The following is a 23,363-nucleotide window of genomic DNA, read 5'->3' on the forward strand; positions in this document are numbered from 1 at the left end:
TGGCTCTGAGCCTGCTGTGTCCTGGGCACTGCAGTGTAGATTTTTATTACAAATGAAAATAACAAAAGAAACTACGAAAAGAATGTGTCATCTCCCTTGTGTTGTCTTACATCCACAACCGTATGGTTGTCGGGAATCCACGACCACGATTATTCTTCAACCAAGCACCAAGAATAATCACTAGCTCTACCAATCAACGAATCAACCCCAACCGAATTCCCCTCAAGTTGAAAACAATGACCGATGTTTCTTGTCAATTGTACATCGCTCGAGGCCCATTTCCCCTTCTCCTCCATCAAGAGCGAATTGTTTTTTTTCTTGTCTAGCTTTTTGCCTAAGCACAACACCAGAACGACTTACTGCAGCATTGGTTTCCTGGCAAGAGGAAAAGCCATTGCTGTGCTGTTCGGTATATTCTGCCATAGTTTCAATAGTTTGCTTGGTAATTTGGGCAAAGAATATGGAATAAAACAGAACTTTGTACGATCGCCGAAGAGAGCATAAGCAAATGTTCGTTTTTTTAACTACAAGCAGAGGCTATTTGCTAAATTTCAGAAGATTGCGCGTTTAATCGAAAATAATATCGTCTCCTACGCTAGAAAGAGAAGTTGCTTTCTTTGTAAAATCTTGGAAGATAGTGTCGCGCTAACTGAAAAATGGCTTTAGGCTTTGGGCTTTAATCTAACTTTCAATATCTACAATGCACTTTACATCATTTGACACCTAAATATTTTGCCACCCTTTCAGAGTTTCAAACACAGTCAAGCCTGTTTGAATAAACACAGTCATACATTGGATAAATTGATGTGCCATGCGATATTGTAAATGAGACATGCGACCACAACCGCAAAGCAACGATAATCGGCTTAACAGGTCAAGAGATTTCCAGAAAACGGTTACCATAACCTTGAAGTCTAATAGAAAGCACAAGCTGTGCGAAAAGTTATAGAAAAAATGGGCGCCTTTTTCAATTCGCAACCTTATTCCGCATGCGCAGTAGAAAAGTTAACCGGGCTCAACCCTCTTTCGCGTTAACGATACATGATTATTTCAAACCAATTGAAACCAATTGGCCGAGTCAGCCCGGGCCGAGTCAGCCCGGGCCGAGTCAGCCCGGGCCGAGTCAGCCCGGGCCGAGTCAGCCCGGGCCGAGTCAGCCCGGGCCGAGTCAGCCCGGGCCGAGTCAGCCCGGGCCGAGTCAGCCCGGGCCGAGTCAGCCCGGGCCGAGTCAGCCCGGGCCGAGTCAGCCCGGGCCGAGTCAGCCCGGGCCGAGTCAGCCCGGGCCGAGTCAGCCCGGGCCGAGTCAGCCCGGGCCGAGTCAGCCCGGGCCGAGTCAGCCCGGGCCGAGTCAGCCCGGGCCGAGTCAGCCCGGGCCGAGTCAGCCCGGGCCGAGTCAGCCAAGATCAACCTTGGCTAGGTAACTTTGTGTTCGCACTACAGAAAATATTACTTGGGTTCACTCAACCCCCTACCTAGGCTGAAACAAGGTTCGATAGTATAGTGTAGACAAGACATTGGACATTCATGAGGGGGTCATGTTTTAATGACATCACCTATAATCTAAAGATTTTTAGGCCCCTGCCCCCCTGTGTCACCACCTCTCTGAACCCCTCTATTATATTGCCCATGACGTCACTTCTCACATTCCTCTCCCCCCGCCCTTCGCTAAACATTCATTTGAAAAGGAGAGCAAAGCAAAAGGGCATAATTCCATTTTTATCAAAAAAATTTGCAGATCTAAAGTTGCGAAAATTGTATTTTTATAAAGTTGCGAACATTAAAACAACTCTGAAAGGTACCTTGCCTCGTTTGGGATTTCTCCAGCTCCCAGGGAATTCTCAGGAAAATCCTTTAGTTATGCTTCTTTTTATGCAAATTTTCGTCCATAATCTTGATTCATATTTTATCTAAGTAATCAAGAAAATCAACAAATCTGATTTCTCTAGGACGTTCGTTGCTTCAGTGTTCAGTCTATAGAAACTAATAACTCATAAAAATCTGAACGCGTTTCAAAGATATGGTGAATTTCTTAGGCAGCTACTGCGATCGGAGAAAAATAACTCACAGCGCTGACTTACAGCTAAATTTTAACTGTACCCAAGATAGGAAAAGATTGAATGGTGTAACCTGTTGTTTATAATGCATTGAACAAAATTGAACTGATAGAATGACTGATAATACCTTTAGAAAATTACAATTGTGAGTCAGCCTGGATTGAGTCAACTGTCAACTCTGATTTTTTCTGCCGAACGTTACGTTTCTTTTCACTTCCATTTTTTACCTCCCCTTTCTTTCTCTTCCTGCTTTCTCCAATTGTTTCTATTGATTTCCTTCTCATTTCTACAGCTTTTTTCATTTCTGCTGTTCATTTGCTGGGATGCTGCTTGCTTATCAGCGATTGCTGCATCAAAAAGCTCCCTTATCTTGCAAGGAGAACATGTTTTTCTGTGTGCTCAGGATTAATTCCACTTGCACTTTCTTCTCTTCTATCTTTGGACTTTTTGTTGGTGGAAATATTCTGGAAGCGATCTCTCACTGCTCTGCATGATACACCAAATTTTGGCCTTTCTACCTGCTAAAAATTATCCACAGTTTTTCTCCACCCATCGCTTCTCGGCCCACCAGGACACGGCGAAATTTGCCGGTACGTCCTAGCTTCGAGTTATATTTTTCAAAAAACTTGAAAACTTTCGAAAGGCAATTATCAATATTCGCACAGAACTAAAATTGATTACATTCATCAATTGACCTCTCGAAAGAACGTTTGCGTAAAAAGTTCGCCTGGTTATGGTTCGGGCGTCATAGATTTTACAGTTTAGTTTAGCTTCACCATTAAATTGAGAAAAACTATATCAATGTTGTATCAAATTTTCACCAGTTTTTGCTAATTCCTTGTAATTGTATTTTTTATTGAATGTTTTTTTGAAATCTTCAAAAACGCCCAAGACTTGTGATTGACCAAGACTTATGACCAGCGCAAATTAGTTTCTTCACTTATGACTAATGCGAATTATTTCAAATGCCTGATATCGAATAGCTGAGAGGTTTCTCACGTTTTAAGCTTTAACTGAGTACAATCCTCTGTTCTTCTATTCAGAATGGTTGTATCTGGATAAGATTATCAATGCGTTGGCAGTTGGGTATGGGAACGTTCACATATTACCTAATCAAAGATGGAGGGAGGGGGTTCACACAAATGTTTACGGTCATAATGATCAATAGATGATGCAAATTAGATGATAATTTAAGGGGAAGAGGTTTTTTCCAATGTTGCTTATATTTTGATATGTAATCTGTGCATGTTCCTTTCTTGAATGATAATGCTCTTTCCACGGCCTATTTTAGTTTGCAGTATTACACACTTTGTACAGTATTAATTTAAAAACGTGCAGTATTGATTTCGAAAATGTGCAGTATTGAATTTTGGGATATGTGAAAATGTCTTTTTGCGGCTATCCCAGATTCCTGCTTTGTTAACAAAATGTGTATTTTCCTCGTCACTTCGATATAGAGTTCATGTATTGTAATTCTCGTATAACCATCGGAAAGACTGACTCTCTTATCAAAACTTAAAATAAAGCGAAATGCCCAGAACCAAAAACAAAACATCTCCTGTAAATGTCAGCATTGCTGTAAATTGCGTAATTTGATCTTATCGAAGATAAAACATTCAGTAATAATTTATCAGTTGCCCTATGATGCTCTGGGCATCTAGCAGAAGCTCACTAACTTAACTAAAAGAAAGATAAAGAGCCTAATAAAACTTTTTAGTTAATAGATCACCTCTTTCAAACAGACCCAACAACCTCTGTAATGTATCGGTCGTAAAAATCGGTATTACAGAACACTATATGACATACGGTATTAGAAAATTAAACGCTAGAGTTCATGTCAATGACGTGAAATTTAAGACAGAGTCACGCAGTTTGAAAAATTATGACCGTGACTCTTTCCTTAATGACTTGCGTAGTATTGGCTGGGAGATGGCTATGTCATGTAGATCGGATGACCCTAATAGGATGGCTAGCAATTTCTACGATCTCTTTCTCGCTGTCTTGGATGTGCATGCCCCGTTGAAAAAAAGGACCGCTAAGACGGGGCATACACATGTGCCATGGATTTCTCCAAGCATCAAGAATTTGATGTGCGAGAGAGACCATATTAAGAGACGGGCTGAGAGAGATCCAGCACTATGGGCAAGATATAAGCAGCTTCGAAACCAGGGACGGTCTGGCGTCAAAATCACAGGGTGGCTAGAAGAATCAAGGGCCCGGTTTAGGGCGTGGCGGGAAAAAATGAGCCACACCCACTAAAAATGTGGCTTAGAATACGATTGATTCAATAAAAATTGATAATAAAGCAATACGCTAAACAGCAGCAGTATATCGACTTTAATTCGTAAATTCGGACCCAATTGGATCCATACCTTTCCTCTCGTATACCTTTCCAATTGGAACCAGTAAATTTAGGTTCAGGCTGACTGTTCTTAATTTCCGCAAAAAGCCGAGGGTGGATTGTCCTTAATTTGTTCTTAAATGAATAGGGTGTAAGCAGTGCGATTGCTAGCTTTTTTGCTTTTGGGAGGTGCTCAGGCATTATTTGCCAACAAAGTGAGTGAGACAGCCTTCGTTAGACGACAAGATAGAATATTCACCGAAAAGCAACCACACATCGCTAAAAATCCTCGTTTTGGGATAAAATGTTGTTCAAAAATGCATTAAACAGTAACTTAGCCTTAGCTTGTTCCTAATTTGATCTCAACTTCTGACCAGTTTTGATGCTCATATTCTTATAAAATTGTTATATATGATAAAAGATATAAATATATAGGAAAAATAAAAATGAGCGTCGGTACAAAGTTTTGAATGCGCAGGGTGTGCACAGTTGGCAAGCTTTTACCCTTTTGATAAAGGGTGTCGATGTCGACTTTGGTGTCCTTTCTCTCTTTGTGAATCCCCACCTTGAAATTCACAGTTTTTCTCTCCATTTGTTTTTTATCTCTAAGAGCTTGTTCCTTGAGATCGTCTGTTTTCAGGATCTCTATTTCCACCAGTTGTTGTTTTCACTTGATCGGTAAGCTGCTGGTAGCAATTTGCAAATGCCAGCAATTCTTGAGAAAAGGCTCTTATTGCTCTTTTGCTTCATCTTTGTGTCAACAAATCTTCTTAGCATTGTTAAATCCTGATACAGATCTCTGTAACAAGATGATAGTAACGACCCCTTGTCATCTCTCTTCTCAATTTCCTGTTTTGAATTATACGTTATTTTCATTTACTGATATAACATTGTACTAAGTGGAAATAAATACAATGAGCAGCCCAGGGGCGGATCGAGACATTCTCAACATTCTCAATTTAGAATGTCAGATTTTCCCAGTTTGATTATTCTAAATAAAATGCTAAAAGTAATGAATGAGCTCAGATTTAAGATTCAAGATAAGCATACATCTTTTTATTATGTATTTTAGGTATTTATTTCTACACAATCGCCGTATTTGCTACATTTTACTCCGTTTTGCCTTTGCGAAACATTTTTATATCTTCTCCGATGAAAAACCAAATTCTCCTTCATTGAACCTAGTACCCAGGAGAGTAGTAAGAGGCTGTGCCGTGTCCTGTATCTAGGCATGATTTTTAGAAAGTTTATCGACTGTTGCCATGCATTTTGAGAAGTTCCTTCGCATTTTTAGAAAGTTGCACGCAGTTTCTGCATGCGCACGCAGATAATTTCAATTCATTTTTGTCCCTTAGAAGAGGTCGACCTGAAAGATTTTAACGAGAGGAAAATTCGCCAGAATGACGTATTAAACCCATTCACTTTTAATAGGGTATATCTGGCATATGTTTAACATATATTTTATGAGGTCTTGCCTACGTCGCAGTTTGAGAATCTTGAGAAGTTAGTGGGCTGGTCCACAAAGTAGCCAAATTTGACAGGGAACACCAACTTCACGTGATCAAGAATCCACACTCCACTCCAGACTACAGTGGCTGTGGCAGTGGCAGTGCTTGGTAATGATATGTGTTTGTGCTTGATTAGAGAATAATTTCACAAGAACCCATTGCAAGTATGGATGTATTGGAAGAATTGAAACAGTTATTGACCGATATTGTGCTTTGGATACCATCGAGGAGTATTTTTTTTCGCTGACTAGGGAATGGTTACTTACAAGTCTGCCGGGAGGGCCTAGGCGCCAGAACCAGATCGTAACACACAACCTTCGACATTTATTGTGGCAAAATAATTCTTTCATTTTGATGGCTGAACCTTGTTGAACGAGAGAGGGTCAGACTTTGAGGTACTGCTGATAAATTTTATATAGGGGTTCATTTTGTGCTGCTGCTACTGGGCCTAGAGACTCAGGTGGTAAATTCTGCAAAAAGTTTGTTTTATTTGCAGACTGGCCCGTCTGGATGCTGGTAAAATACTTAATTTAACACTGATACCCTACCATTGTCTTTCTGTTTTTGTGTAATGTGATTTGAATGTAGAATTCACAAAAATTGCACTGTTTTGAATTTAACTAGAACTAGAATATTCATTCAATGATTAAATGGTTGCCTATCTTTGTAATATAATGTTTATGGATACATTTTAGTTTGTTTGAATAGCTATTTAATTTGTTTTAAATAACATGTTATTTATTTGCAAGTTGATTTTCACTTTTGCTGTAATTTAATTTAAAGAACTAGCTGTAAAAAAGTTAAGAGAGATTTTAACAGTTAGAGAAGTCATTACTTTCTTACAGTCTTGTTACTGATATTGTTACCAAGCAGAATAGGATTTGTTGTCACAGCCTTTGGTGAAAAGTTTTATGCTATGGTGGGCTGTTGTGTTCTATTTTGAAACCATTTGACATGTTGCATCTTTGGAAATTTTATGTGGTTAATCATATGAGCTACATGGGCCTATTGTCATACACTGCACTCTTGTTTTGGAGATGCATCTCCTTTTCTGTTTTATTGATACCAAGCCAATAACGAACAAGGTTTATTGAGAATGCAACACAGAAGTCAAAATCTTGAGATATATTTATTTGAACAAGGTGGTACTAGGAACTGGAAATGGTGTCCAATAAAGTATGTTTTACATTAAGTTAGTACACACAGTAAAGGCAGATAGAATCTGTTTTTAATGCATGTTAAAATGCAGTATTTGGTATGATGTAATCTAGTATGGCAGGAGTTGGAGTAGTGGAGTAGTCTTTCAACAAGAAAAAAGATGAGAAATGCATTTTTTTGCTTATTTTAGCAAGCCTATTACCAGACTAAGTTTTGATGGAATTATGGTTTGGATAAAAAGCTAATTTTGGTTAACATTCCTGTGGAAGGAAATATTATGAAGGCAAAAAAATTATATTCATTTTCTTTGACAAAAGAAAGTGCATCTGAAAGCTAAGTAAAGGGAAGTTTAGTATAAAGTGTCAGGTCTCAGAAGATTCAAATTTAAATTTGATGGATCTACTAAATAGACAGTCATCCCAAAGTAATTTTTTTTCCATGTATTTCCAAATGATGAACAACAAATCTGAAACAGATATACAGACTTTGACTTTGATGCAGAAATATTTTACTCTAAAGCAGTGCAATTATCATATGCCAAAAGATATGATGCGTTAAAGAGAGTTAGCATCCAGAAAGAAGTTGACTAGCCTTAGCAGTCTACTTTTGTTGCTAGAAAAGGTTTTTGCCCATTTCTTTGTCCAAGTTTCTATGGCTTGTATACTCTGAAAGTGCCTGCATTTTTAGTAATTTCATTGGTCAACTTTCGTTAATAATTCTCTTCTATGATGAGTCTTGTGCCCTTAAATTTTTATCAATCATTTGGATGTCCACAAAACTACACTTCTTTCTATAAAATTCCACATGTTAAACCATTAGAAAACCAAGCACAATTTGCCACACACATTTTGTCTTGGTCTTTGTGTTATTTTTCCCTGCATTACCCAATTTTCAATTACTAGTGTTGCTATGCTTATTAAGTAATTCTTTAATGTTGCATCATTGTTGTTTTTTGGGCAATAATATGAGGGGGCAAGCCTATTTTTTTGATAAGATGACATCACATTTGTCCATTCTTTTTAGAATAAAAGACCTCTGTCTTCCCAAAATGTTGGGGAACAACTACCTCCCTTCATCCCCCCTGGGTGTCTGCCACTTCTTATTGTTTGTTTCTATTTCTCCTCTTAAAATTTCAATAATTTTAATCATTGCATCCATAAAAGACAGAAAACAATTTCTTGGGCGTTTCCGGGAAATGGGCGTGGTCGGTCGGTCATAATGGATTTTGAGAATGTCAAATTTTTGTCTGGATCCGCCCCTGGAGCAGCCGCCCCCCCTCCCCTAATATGAATTTCGTTCCCACAGCACTGTCTCTGACATTCAGATACCCTGGGCATCAGAGCCACATAAATTAGAGAGCGGAAATAGAAGATAAGAGTACGCTCATTCGCTTCTCTGCTTGGCATTCTGTTTACGCGCTCGAAATTTTGTGGCTCTGGGACCCAGGGTACACGTTAGATTGAACACATGGCTGAAATAACGGAAACCAGGGTTTGGGTGGTTTGAAGCGCATGTATTGGGACTTTAATCGCAATATAATCAGTCTAGGGCATTAAGTATTTGACATTAAGTTAAAAGATTTTCTCCAACGCGAAAAGGCCCGTAAATGTTTTGTACACAGGGCGCGGGTGGCGATCGCCACTTTTTCCCCCGTGCCAGACCCCCCTGACCACAAGCAAGAGTATGCATTATGCTCTCACTGGTGTATAACATGATAGAGGGAAAGGTTTAATCCCATAATGCAGTTCAATCATCTACAATGCTTCTACTATACAGTAAGGACGAAGGAACGTGTCGAAAGTGGAGATCACTTCATAGTAATTAACCAATCAGCAACTACAACACAGATTCCAACGTTTCACAGTGCCTCAAATGCTGGGGCTGGTAGTCCTGTCAAGCTACTTGGTAAAAAATCTCTTGAGTGCGGGGGCAAAGTCGAGGGATGGTAGGGCAATTGCCCTGGAAGCAGATAATCTAATCCAATAGTAGATATTATGCATTATTTACCTTCTTGACTTGCAGGCTGTGTGATTTTGGTCATGATGGGGGGATTTTTAGTATATAATTTATAAAAGTTGGTTTCTTTCTTCATGAAATGGTCGAAATGCAAGAAAAAGCCTCCATTGCCTTTGCCACGTTTGTAGAGGTAGAAAGCTCTTACCGAATGAACCGGATGAATTCAAACAGGTTACAAAAAGTGGTGGGACGTACAAAAAGTTTCAAGGATTTTCTCGGATCATCGGAGTTTCAAGGACTGAGTAAATGAAAAAGATAAAATGAGGACTTTACTGTATCCAGTCTTAGGTAAAGCGATTGAGCAAATGTATAAGAATGACTTGGCTTTCTGGCAATAGTGAGGTCTTGGAGTGTTCATTCAAGGTCAACCGGAAAGAACATGATAGAAAAGGGAATTTTCCACCATCCAGTGCAGAATTTTTTCCTCTATATCATACTCAAAATCGCCTAAGCTCGACCGCGGGGAAAAATTATATTGATGTTTATATGATATACGAGGCTACACACGATAATCAAATACTTGAAGCGCATCTGTCCAGAAAAGCAAGAAATCTGTTTTCAAGGCTTCAAAAATAAAGAAGAGTGCTTATAAAGGAAGAAGCCATTTTTTACTGATTTCCCTAAAAACATGGGCAGGAATTTTATAACCGACAGGCAGTTTTTGAATGCCAAAACACAAAATTCGTTAACGCACCATAAGCGAGGGACATCTATCAATATCTTATAAAGGCAAAATTGTACATAAAGTTGTTCAATGCCTTTGCAATTTACTCGGGAGAGGGGCTATTGGGGTATTGGGGACATGCCAGCAAAAGATGTAATGTCCATTTGTGATTTCGATATCAACACAGGTCATTATTTACTAATAATTGGTGCAAATGAACGGCTCACTTTCTGGAAACTGGTACTCTCTGGAAACTGGTGCTCTCAGAAAAAATGGCAGAATCGCTAAGCAATTCAGTGGACTAAAACTTTGCGATATGCAAGCTAGTTTTTAAAAATAGAATGGCAGTACTGGTTATGAAGAAGGTGCCTCAAACACAATAAAAGACAGTAAAAGACACGTGAGACTTGATTCAAACAATTATTCAACAAAGAGAGTTAAAATAACTCCAACTGGAAATGTTTTTGGTTTATCAAAACTGTCGTCGAGACCTCCTTTACCAAAGAAAGGCACCTCGAAAAAGTCAAAATGTTAGCGCAAAACCTTGTTCTAAAAGACTGCGATCATGTTTTACTGAGTTCAGGTAGAAAAAATATTGCTTCCTTTGTGGTAATGCTGCTACACAGGGGCGGATGCAGAAAGAAATCTGACATTCGCAAAGTTTCGACCACGCCTATATGACCACGCCCAAAAAAAAATCAGTCACATTTTACTATAGTCTCAGAATCGAAGTTTTCCACTTAAAGATGTATTTTTCCTTATATTAAGTTTTAGGATTAGGAAACAGAAAATGTTGAGGCTCAAAGGTTGAGAAATTTAAGGATAAATATTAAGAATAACAGCCAGGTCTGGATTTCATTGACAATTTGGCATTTTACTTATTGAGTGAACAAGAAAAGAGATCTCTGGAAAAATTTTGAGAAACACTCATCAAGTTTTTGTTGTGTTGGCATGTTTTGTTTCCTACATGGCTTTTGTGATGGAAAAACAGCAGCAAAGATTTGAAATGTCCTCTTAATAATGATTTAATGGCAAGTCTAGGCACAGAACCACAAATTGTCAAGAACAAAGAGGATGAGCTAAAATAAGGGTATATTAGATGTGTGTATCACCCCTTCTCAGGGAGAAAAACTCATGAAAAACATTTTATGTCACTCACTTAAAAAACAGCCATTTAAAGAAAGGAATCTTAGTTCTATTTATACAATGATATTATTTAACAATCAAATACTGTGTTTAGTGTAGAAATTTTCAATGCAATATCCACCCAAATGTTTGACTTCAACACCAAGTACCTTAGGGGCTCAGAGCTTTTCTGTTATTTATTTTGTGCATTCACCTTTCTATCTAAACTGCTGTGTGATGTGCCTTAAACATGGCCAAAAATACCAGTTAGGTCAATACACATCATACAATTTTAGTATTTTCAGGTGTTGGTAAAACAGCAAATGTAACAGAATTTAAAACAATTCATTGTCTTTCCATAACAAGAACATCATAAATATATATTATATACAAATTTTAAATGTACATCAAACAAAGTCAGTAATGCCAAAGAAATAAGGCAAACATAGTAACTTTTACTATATGGATTTATATGAGATATTTACTTGGCAGAACCAACTTGCTGTGAATTTCTTATTAATAATGTAGTAATTCCCCCATTAGGATCATTCCATTGATTGCACTTATTTACTACCCATATTTACATTTATTTACACACACAATTACATAGAAAAGAAAACTGTCAGTCACTTGCAAATTCATAAACAAAAATTAATGAATCTTAAGGGTATTTCAGAACCAAAAGTTTCAAATGGTATACTCTTATAGTGTGGAAACCACAAATAATTTTACTAGTTTTAGAGGTTAAACTCGTGAAAAGGGTTACCATATTTATGGCATGACCAGACAAATAAAATCAAAATACTATTACAATTTCTCATTTACAAATATGGCAGTCTAGATTTTTCCAAAACTGACAGCATAAAATTAACAAGAAAAGAATACGCCGTAGAAAATGCAATATCTTATTCAAAAACAAATCCCCAGCACAGTCAAACTATTTACAGGTTTGTGATAATAACAACATCTATCAATAAAAAATATCTAGAACTCTAAAATTCAGCATATTCAAATTCATCAAGATATTTATAGAACAGCATCATTCGTCAGAATGCTACATCATCATTATCAAGATGTACCTGACTTGAACCCTAAAAGTTCTGATTGAAAGCCTGCATAAAAATGGCTATTTACCTTAAAATGCAACACGTATTTTTCAAAATATTATTTGAGTCTGAATCTCTGTCTAAATAACGTCCTCCATCATGAAAATGAAAACATAGGCAAATTTTGGTTCAACAATTTTAGGTCCAACTGAACTGTCCTCGCATATTGCCATCTATCAAATTCCATCCATCAACCAAAATCTTCGACAAACTTTGAACATCTTCATAAGAAATCCGCTGATTCAAATTAAAAATCATCTTATATTTGACTCCTTTCACTCCCTCTGAAGTACAATTGCTCCTCTTCTGCAAGCAAATATCTCCACAGCTTTCCAACAACAATCATGGCGGTTGATGTGGAAGCGAGGTTTCAATCTGCTCTCTTTCCAAGGTTCTCTCCCTCAACTGGCTACCGAACATAGTTCGCATCTACCTTCGCCACATTCGCAAAAAAATTTCCCATATACATTTCCTATTGGTTTTCAGATGGCTAAATAACATAGCTTGACTGACATTCGCACAAATTTTTGGCATACATTTTTCAGTACTACTTCATTTGCGCACGCATGCCTAATATATTATAATTCCATTCGACATTCGCATCAAACCTTATTGGTGCTCTGTGAATTTATGCGTAAAAGGGGGAGCCCTCTTTCAAATATATCATCTCTTAATCACGAAAACGAGGGAATAAAACCTAAAAAGTAAACAACAAGGTGACATCATAGCAACTAGGGCAGGAAACAAAACTTTTATTTCTTGTATTATGTGGACCTTTTTTTTATTATCTGGCCATTTCTAGTACAATATTCACAATGCTAAAATGTATTAACAGACAATTACAAAAAGACATCTGACATTCGCCAGTGCGAATGTTGCGAATGTCTGGATCCGCCCCTGACTGCTACAAATGATTATATAACAATGAAGCACCATTCCAGGTAAGGCTTTCTCCAGTAAAGGCCCTAAAATGCCTGAAATTAGATATTAAAGTATTTGAAATTAATTCTGCTTTTTTGTATGTGTAATGCGTTTTTTTCGACGGTCTTGGACTCAGGCTAGCAAAGTAGGTCCGTCAAAATGACAAGGAATGATGGCTAGCTAAATGACTTGTCTTTGAGTATTGAATGTGATGTTGCTAAAAAGATTGACTTTAGTAATGTTATCGACGTCTCTGCCTTAACAAAACTTGTAAACTGGTACTGTAAAGGCTTGACAATTGATGAGCAATAGTTTGAATAAAATATTTCTGGGAGAGGGCGGGGGCTGGGTTCATAAGTTGACTCACTTTTATTTGCCGCGTAACACTGCATTCATATATTGTATAAACAGAACCCCAGGCCGAAGATTCGCGAGAAGGTTTTAGAGAAGGTGAATATTTTAACCACGCTAAAAAGCAACAAATGAAGCCCATTTTAGCCTTCAATTTCAAAGCAAGGGCATTTGGCCTTCGCTGAAAATTGGGGAGTCGTGATGACTTTAGCTCCAGGGCCCGTACCGCCTTGCAGCGGTACTAGAAATGTCTTAACGATACCAATACAAGATAAGCTTTGGAAGGGCGCGGCATTATTCGTGGACTGCAAATGTATAACCTTGCCTTCAAGGCAGCATTGATCTTGTAGCAGCAGACGCAATATATAATTATTTATCATGACAACTGCTTTTCACGTTTCATCCTGGGCAGAGAGTTCAAAATGCTAGATTTTTTTTAAAAGACAGAATTGATCTATCTGTGAAATTGTTGGAAATTAGTACTCTTATTTACAATCAAGAATTTTCAATTTTGGCAGGTTAGCAACAAGATTTTATTATTCTGCTACTGTTCAACCTATACTCGGGGCCCATGCCACGAATTTTAAGTGGAGGGGCCAAGGTTTATACATTGAACTTGAATTTAGGGCTTGAAAAAATGACATCTATGGAAATATTTTTGCTTACCAAAATTGTAGGGGGGGGGGGGGCATTGCCCCTCCGGCTCTCCGGTGGCGTGGGCCCTGATACTCAATTTTATTTCTCAATTATCCACTCGAATACCTGTTTAGCTACCAAATTCAGAATTTACGCCTTGAATTGTTGCAAGATATTCATATTTTGCAGAATTCCTCTGCAGATGATATTGTGCATATGGTCAAAGCTCATGTTTTTAAAAGCTCTAGAAAAGTTCTTCCCCAATTTGGATTTTAGGCGCTTTTGAGTATGTTATAGAGGAAAAATTCTACGTAAAATGATGTACGTTTTCCTTTTCTACTAATTTGTTCCTGGTTTATCACTTCAACGACTGCACTACAGCGTATTCTCCCTGTAAATGATGTTATTAAATGCAAAGAAGAGCAAATCCCACAGTCTCCTAAATAAGAGCCAGTTTTATTGGGGATAAGCCCCCTTGGTTTGAGACAATGTGACTTGTTCATTTCTCCCTTCCCTACGGACAATTATTGCAGACGTTTCGCTTACAAGTTATAAATTATGCAACCAAAGTCTAACTGAATGGTCATATCCTATTTAATTCTGTCGCAAATTTACTTTAGATTTATAGCATGATCCAGCCGACGACGTTCCACTTGGGTCATGTGAGCGTTCAGTATATTTGCTTTCGGCTTTGCTTATCTCGCATTCTTGGGTAGACAACGTCATTTAGCCTTTCTTCTTGTGTTGTACAGCAGCCGTAGCTTCAAGGTTCAAAAAGGATTTACAGGCTCGGCAAAGTATTCCGAAGCCGCAATTCAATTGATAAAATTGATAACGTTGGTCCCGAAACAGACCGAGCTTGAATTTTCCCAGAGAAACTGAAGACAGGCGAAACAAAGAAGAGCGTTTCCTTGTCGACTTCGACACGAATATACAACTGTTCCTGATTGTCCGAGGTAACTCTTCTGTTAACTCTTACGGCCTGCTTTTTCTTTAAACAAGCATTATTTTGTGACCTATTTTCGATCTTACGATGACTAGAAACAATTTATTTCATGCTTAGAGGGTAGTTTAAGAATGCCGATTTGTGTTTGCGACCAAGTAAACTTCGTTGGTTTGAATTGCATCTGATGAAAAAGTGACAATCATTTGCACTGACAATTAAAGCGACTATTGAAATATGTTTTACCATAGTTGATATAATTTTACAAATCGATAATGCAGCATAGCTAAACTTTTTTACGACACCGAAGCAACTTATCTTGACACCTTTCATTTGCATTAACAAAAGGAAACTTGATTCTATTCAGAATGATGAACTTGATTTTGTTCAGTGTACTTTCGAATTAATTGCGTCTGGCTATCATATGTTCAAACTCTAAACCCACGTCATCAAATATAGGGAGCTCTATATGCTAAATTTACCTTTTGGTGTTAAACTCAAGGGCTCCGACACAGGTTGGAAAGTGGGGTGGCCAAGGGAAAATTTGACACTCGTTACAAAAGATTTTGAAAAAAGTACTATTGTTTTACAATAAAGTGAGGGGGCCCCCCGGCCCCCCCTTCGCCGGAGGCCCTGTAACTGAAGGATGTCTGAAAAAAATATCGTTAAAGAACACTAGTAAATAGCCTAAAAACTAGGTCTTATTATAAAACTGAAATTTTTATGTTTATATAGAATTTCCTATAAGAAATTATTGGACCTTTTGTGTTCATTTGTGTTCATTCAATTTTGTAAAAAGCTGAGGGGCCAGTCTATGTTCAGGTTTGAATTCCATTAAGTCTACACTTGCTAGGTGAAGAAATTGTTTATGATATGAGCTTAGGCATTGTATTGAGACTCTTTCATGTTTTTGGAATTGTAAGCTGTGTGTGATGTATTGCCTATAGTAGGGCCCGCACCAGGGGGGCAGGGGGCCATTGCCTCCTCAATTTTTTGCTAAGTGAAGGAATAAATTCAGCTTAATTGACTTATATAGATAAACCTCTAGATTACAACAAATACATTCAACCAAAGAACACAAGTAAAATAGTGTCAGCAAAATGTTTGCCACAATTGGGGCTAGAGGGAGTAAGAGAAAACTTTCTTTACATTGATGGCCCCGCAAGTTTAGGATCAGTGATGCGGGCCCTGTAAAGGCAATTTTAAATTCAGAAGATACGTAAATTTACATGTAGTGCAGCCTTGGGGAGACGGGAATGCAGCAATGTGGAGACGGGACTTAGAATTTATTTCCATAGGATCTGATGCCATTGGTTTGCAAATAGATTATTCTGGACTAACCTCCCTTAGCTTTGTGTTATTGTGTGTCTAAGGGACCATCAATAGATATTTTTCGTCCCAGTTGATGGAATTGGGTCTAAAATAGGCATCTTCAACAAACTGAAAAGTAATACGAAAAGATGTAATTGACAATCTTACCCCTTGATGCTATTTTTAGAATGAGGTACTGGAACCCAGTTCTCGAACTTGGGTCTTACCTTCATAGTCTAGGCTCTAAGCACAGTATTTGACATGAATTGTGCAAATTGTGGTACCAGCATGAAAATGGGTACACTGGGGCAATTTGACACGTTGATAATGATGCTGAACAGACACAAGCTGAAAATTGCCCCCAAGTGCTATTTTTAGACTTTGGATTTCACTCAATTTTGGATTTCATTCATACGTAGTTAACTAAAGTTTAAAATGAGCATGAATATATAGGTTTAAACACAATTCTACACGATAAAAGTATAACAAAAAAACAATTAAGATATTACCCTTGATGCTATATTTAGAACGGACTACTGGAGCCCAGGCCTCTATAAGCTTTCTTTTATAAATCATTACTATTTTCTGTATGAATACGAAATAAAGTGAATATTAAATCTCTGGATTGCTACTACTCCTCACAGAGGCCTTCAAGAAAAGCATAGAAGAACTACCTGCTGAAGTTTGGAAAACACTAGAGGCTAGAAAAATCAGTGCAATTCTATTATTGGTTTACTGTTATAGTCAATGCTATTGTTGCTAGTTAAAGCAATAAGGGAGTGAAATTTCCACATGTTTCTAAGTGCCCTTCATTAGATTGCACCTTGGGTGTTTAGCCTTTGTCATACAAACTACTCGCGCTGGCTGCCAATATAACATCAATCGTGTTTGAAAGTAGCCTATAATTATATCGATTTTCGCCCCTCCGAATATGTTCGAGTTTGAAAGTTCAGTAAGGGTACTTAACATTTCTGCTACTTTGGATAGTCAGCATTTTATACAAATTGTATAAGACTTTCAGAAGTAGCGAAATGTGAAAGTCACATTTTCCTGTACATGTGATTAATTGCATTGACCTTCAGAGGCAGGAAACGCGTACATATTTAAACATATCGCTTTATGCATATATTAACTGCGTTTTTTCATAATATTTTTCGGTGATTGAAGAGTTGTATGAAGCTACACTTTAATATTTACATCAAAATTAGCGATATTTAACAGTAGATGAAAAAGTCGAATGAGCTTGGATCTAAGTATCCCATTCAGAAAAGAGAAACTAGGCGGAATTTTATCTCTCCGTTATATTTTAGTGTATCACAAAGCTAGAATGCTAAACTTTTTATGTTAAAAGCAGTCATGACTAATAACTTACAATAGAAACAAGTCTAAAAAATGGGTCTATCATTTGTAGCATCTAGAGGTAATATTCTACTTTTTTCTAAAAATACTGTTTGGTTAACCAAAAAGGTAGACAGCCATGCTATCATGTTTACGTCAAAAGCAAGTAATGGCTTGTAGAAGAGTGTTTACATAGAGGCCTAGAGGCAACAGCCCTAATCTAAAAATAGAATCAAAGGATACTATTGTTTATTTGTTATACTTTTATTGTGTAGAACTGTGTTTAAACCTATACCTTCATGCTCAATTTAAACTTTAGTTAACTACGAATGAATGAAATCCAGAATTGAGGACTGGGGTCAACTACCCCAGTCTAAAAATAGCACTTTGGGGCACTTTCAGCTTGTGCCCCAGTGTACCCATTTTCATGCTTGTACCACAATTTGCACAATTCATGTCAAATACTGTGCTTAGAGCCTAATAATGATTTTTTATCCTTTGCAATAACCTCAGTGTGATTTAAAAATGTTTTTTATATGGATGGTGCGATTGTCTGATAGTTTTATTAAGGGTAAATGTGGCCCATGGACGTTGCAAGATCATTGTTTCCTTTTTTGTTTGGTTTGAGAAGCTTTGACTGTGAGTTTGTCGAATTGCTGAATTGTTACATTGATCCGATATTTCCCCATTTTATTTGAGAATAAATATCAAAATTTGTTTGATGTATAGTTTAGAGTATGCAGCGGGGTAGTTTTCCCACAATTATTTTTATGACATCGTGGCAAAGCTTCGTTATCCTAATCTTGAAGAATGTTTGTCTGTAGTGATTTTACATCTAGCGTAACCAACCATGAATTCAGTGGGATGATAGTGTGCATATTGAAATTATTTTTGTAAAAAATTAGCTGTGTCTTTATTAATCTGAAGCCCATTTCTACTATAGGCCTAAGATAAGTTTTTCCTAGGAGAACCACAACCTTACAGTGGTCTAAAACAAATTATCAAAAAGTTGTCAAAGCAAGAATGTGACGTCTTAGAATAAAACAACAACGCAATTTATCATTCTTTGACAATAATATAGCTTCAGACCCTCTTTAGTTTTCATTTTCCTTTATGGCTTTTTCAACTTTTAGCAAGGCAAATTTTTTTTCGCAGGGCAAAAATGCAGTCACCCCCCTCCCCCAACAAAAAGCATGAAGTTACGCCCCTGCTTATTACCACTTCAAGACACAAACAAAGCTTGGAAAATAGTTTCATGTCTAAATTTTCAATGCGAGAAAGATGTTGCTGCTAAACGTTAAGGGTTAAGGACCAATTTCCAGCTAGCAATGAAAACAAGTAAAAAATTTTTAATTCCCGGTGCATTTTAGACAGTTTTAATGGATAATTTTTTATTGCGATAGATTTTTATTCTCGAATAAAGCTAAAGATTGTGAGGATTTTATCATCACCCGCTAATGCGCCACCAAAACCAAGTATTCCGAAGCGAAAAAGCCTTTACCCAAAATCTCCCAATCTGGATCTCTGGATCAAATTTATTTCAAATCTGGTCAATCTAATTGGATTTGAATCATAAGAAGATTGCTAAAATCTACCAGAAACCCGGCCACTATGTCATGAAATGGCACATGGTTAACTATGATTCACCGAGTAACTTATTTGCATATAATAGAGGTTTTAGCAAACGTGAGCGCTTGGTTTAGCCTCATTTTAGGCATTTTTTCGAACCAACGATTTTAGATTGCCCTTTATCTTTTGCAAGAGCTTTAAATTTATTTGTATTTGTAAAGTATTTCACTTTGTGGTGTGTGGTTAAGATATTTTGCAAGGCTAAACCTTCTAACAGCCAAGGACCAGATGCTTTTTGCATAATTTTCAGTGCTGTCGGAATGAAATTCATATTTGGGGGGAGGGGGGGCTGCTCATTGTTTTCTTTCTCATTCATTACACTGTTATAAAGGAAACATACTGCAGTTTGACAACTATTAGGGGAGCTCCCCCCGGTTCCGACGGGCCTGATTTAAGTGTATTTGGGAATCATCATGGGGGTTAAGCCCCTCGGCCCACTCAACCCTTACACGGTCTCTACTTTCATCCAAACAAAAAGGCTAATTAGCATGTTGTAGAAACCAAATATTTAACATCAAACAGGCCCATTTTTCATTGTTTTTAAAATCTGCATGAGTAAGAGCCATGGTCTAATAAAGAGCTATAAGTGAAGATTTTGTTATACGTAGGGATTTTGTTTCCAGTCTCTACTGCCGTAATCAATATGCATGTCATTACAGAAATACATGTATATTGAATACAGAAATTAGAAATGAATATTGGCTTTCACTTCAAATAAAATCAGAATGAATATTACTATACCTCTAAAGATACTAAATCGGCTAAATGTGTTAATGATTGGCAGAGATTGGGTCAGTAAAGAGATAAATCGTTTATTTGACTAACTCATGCCACGGTGCTTTTGCCTCATGAAAAAGCCTGTTCCCACTTGGCTGTATTGATTGATTGATTGATTGATTGACTGATTGGTTGATTGATTATTATGATTGAAGTGATTGACTGAAGTGACAGTCAATCAGTCATACCAATGATTGACTGATGATCAGATTGATTGTTGATAAGAAATCTTTAATCACCAAGAGGTGCTTTTCATGGGGGTCCTCAAAATCAAAGTAACAATGTAGGTATAAAGAAATTAACAGAAACCTAATAAATGATCTTACACAGCTAAAAGCGATTACAGCTCTTCATAATAATCAAAGTTGTTCATTCAGTTCTGTAAAAAAATATGAAGATCTTTGTTTCCCCAAACTAATTCTTGAATTTGGTAATCTAAAGTTCCCCCTTTTTCGAGCATTATAGGTATGTATTTCATTACCCCTCATGTTGGAAATGTTCGCAGTATCTCAACCAATATAAAGCTGATTTTGCACATTTGGAGGTACTTCATGATATTATTTCAGACCGCACGACCAATGTTCAAAGTCTCTAGATGTGTGTCTTTATGACGTCACCACTACGGAACTCTTGAACTGGTAGCGCTTTACATATCTTATGTTTACTTGCGTATCAGCATTGATATGTAATTTTTACTGAAAAGTTTTCACCTACTTATTTTCACCGTTTATGTTTTTCATTTTTCAGACTAGATTGGCTTGCCAGTTTCCACACAGTGGAAATAGTCAAAGGGAAATGGCCTGCAAAATACGATATGCCATCAACACACATAAGGCACTGACAATTCCTGTGGTAATAGGCCTTATGTACTATTACGATAATTTTGGCCTAGGCCCGCACATGTATCTCGCAATGCACGGCTCCTACTGCATACTTTATTTGCTTAAAGAATGCTACTTTCCTGACAAGAACTTTGATGCGGATTTCGGTATTTCAGGCTGTGTGTTGATGTTTCTACTGCTAGGCCCATGTGGCTACTGGCTGGCACCATTCCTTTTGATCAGAGGTGGCTACCAGCCATCTCCTACAACAGCTGCAATAGCAATTTTCATCGGCATGCTTGGTGTATTTTTTCATTACTGTGGAGACTGTCAGAAGTATTTCATGTTGAAGTGCAGGAAAGGTTTGATCCAAGAAGGACTGTTTTCACAAAGCAGGAACATCAACTATCTCGGTGAAGTTTTGACATACCTGAGTTTCAACATAATTGCACACCACTGGTTGCCATTTGTCTGTCAAGCTGTTTTCATTGCATTTGTTTTCTACCCAAACATGTTAAAGAAGGATCGCTCTTTGTCAAGATACGAAGATTTCAAAAAGTACAAGGAAAATACGTGGCTCCTTTTCCCAAAAATATTATAAGAAAAATTTATAGACTCAGATTGAAGCATCAGATGTTTCGATTGTATTCTTGAGAATGAACATCAAATAGATTAATGTAGTGTATTAGTGTACTCTTGCAGAATTTTAAGAAAGTATCAAGCGCTTCTAACAGTGGCGTAAAGCAGTTTAGGGTACCTTAGGTCGAAAACTAAAGACCCACAATCAAAAGGGGCTTTAAAATTCAGTTTTTGTGCATTTTAAAAGACTTCATCCTAGTTAACCTCATTTTAAAACACTTTTAAAGTTAAATTTAAAGTTTTAAAACTCAGCTTTCTCTATTGAACGTATCAGTTTACATCTTGTTAATATGCTTCTCTACTCTGGGTAGCAGACCCGTGCTTCACATACTATACAGCGCTGGATAAGACTTTCTTGCATTCCGTAAAGGGAGCCCCGTTAGAGTCAGGAAAACATGACGGCCCCACGGCCACTGGCCGGAGGAGGGTTTTAGAAACAAAGAGAAATTGAGGAAGGTGGGCAAAAATTTGGAAGCTTGAAGAAGTTGAAAAAATTTTATAGCCTTTTGATTAAAAAATATAACAATGAAAAAAATGAAAGAATAAGAATAAAATTCAAAATCATTCTGTTTTTTAATAAGAAGATGTTTGCAGAACTACATTTCACTGTCAAATTTAGGCATTAACTTTTTATAATTTAAAGATTTGAATTATACGATTTTTTTATTAATCAATATAAACATTTTACTTTACATCAGTTTCTAAAAATATTTCTAATAGAAAACAAGCTACAAATTTATAGTAGAGTTTTGAAAAAACAGTAGAGTTATCAGAAGGGGAGATAATAGTTGTGTTCCCAAGCTTCTGACCACGCTCATTGAAACGCATTGAAATGAGAAAGGTTTATGGTAAGATTTTCTTGGCCGGAGGACAACTTTCTTGACTCTGGGCCCCATCCTTAGTTATTTTCCATAGGGTCCCAGATGCCTGTGTTACGCCACTGGCTTCATTTAGATTTTTGAAATTTATTTAAGGGAGTTACGTGATTTGTTACAAGGTTTAATTGTATAGAAGCAATCATAAAAGCTGTAAAGGAAAGTTTCAGTGAAAAGTTTAATTAGAACTTTGTGATGATGAACATTAGAGAGCAATCTTGTTACTTTCATTGACTTGTCAGCCTTTTTGTCGCGAATACCTTTCGAAGTTGTACCATCTTGAACTAAAGTCATATTTGGTTAGAGAAGGGCATCGCATTCTTTGCTTTCCTTTGGAAATAATAATGAAACCTGTTTGAGCAATTACAGGGACGGCTTTTGCCTCTTGCCCCTAATTTTCACGACACTGATGATTTCTCCATGTAAGTAGATTTTTCAGGGCCAAGTAGCATTCTACGTATCCTTATCTTTGCTTAGTACATGTATTCTTAAAATACACTCAATGTAGCTTTCTAACTACACTTAGCATATGCATTCATATACTATGATCAGTATATGCATTCTAGTTATATAATAAAAATATATATTCTCTTACTATGCTTAAATTTGCATTGTAATACTATGTTTAATATACGCAACTTGATGCTAAGCTCAACATGTGCATTATAATACTAGGCGCAATATAGGCAATTATACTAGGCGTAATATAGGCATTTTCAAGATACGCATTCTAATACTCTGCCCAATATAGTGCATTCTAATACTTTGCTCAAGACACGCATTTTAATACTATGGTCAATAAACGCAATTTAATACTATCCTGAAGATCTTCTATCCTCATTATAATCAATGTAAGCATTAATAAAGGAAACGATCGAGGGCTGTAACCGGAGGTCTTGGTACATCAATAGCGCTCTTTAACAGGCAGTAAATCTGCCATGCAAGCTATTAATCGTGACCATTATTGGAGAGAGATTAAAAGACCCTGAGGATGTCAAGTGTGAAGAAATGCATTTTATTAAGTGTCAAACTATTAAGCAGCCATTGCTATTATATAGACTAGACCCAGGAAGTGTAGTCTAATATAACATGACAGGAGGGCTCGGCCCAGACCTTTTCACAGATACCCAAAGGAATAAATATCTGCCAA

General features: G+C 37.2%; 1 protein-coding gene across 1 annotated transcript; it reads left to right on the forward strand.

Annotated features, from left to right (window-relative positions):
* The first annotated feature begins 14,508 nt into the window (after window positions 1-14,508).
* On the forward strand, window positions 14,509-23,363 carry LOC148960246 (uncharacterized). The gene is made up of 2 exons (XM_089116304.1): window positions 14,509-14,836; window positions 20,626-23,363. Exon 2 carries the CDS (start codon window positions 20,674-20,676, stop codon window positions 21,298-21,300), a length of 627 nt encoding a protein of 208 aa, XP_088972430.1. The 5' UTR covers window positions 14,509-14,836; window positions 20,626-20,673; the 3' UTR covers window positions 21,301-23,363.

Source organism: Rhopilema esculentum, chromosome 5 (genome assembly GCF_057945365.1).
Source record: "Rhopilema esculentum isolate cy_ngs chromosome 5, ASM5794536v1, whole genome shotgun sequence".
NCBI classification, from domain to species: domain Eukaryota; kingdom Metazoa; phylum Cnidaria; class Scyphozoa; order Rhizostomeae; family Rhizostomatidae; genus Rhopilema; species Rhopilema esculentum.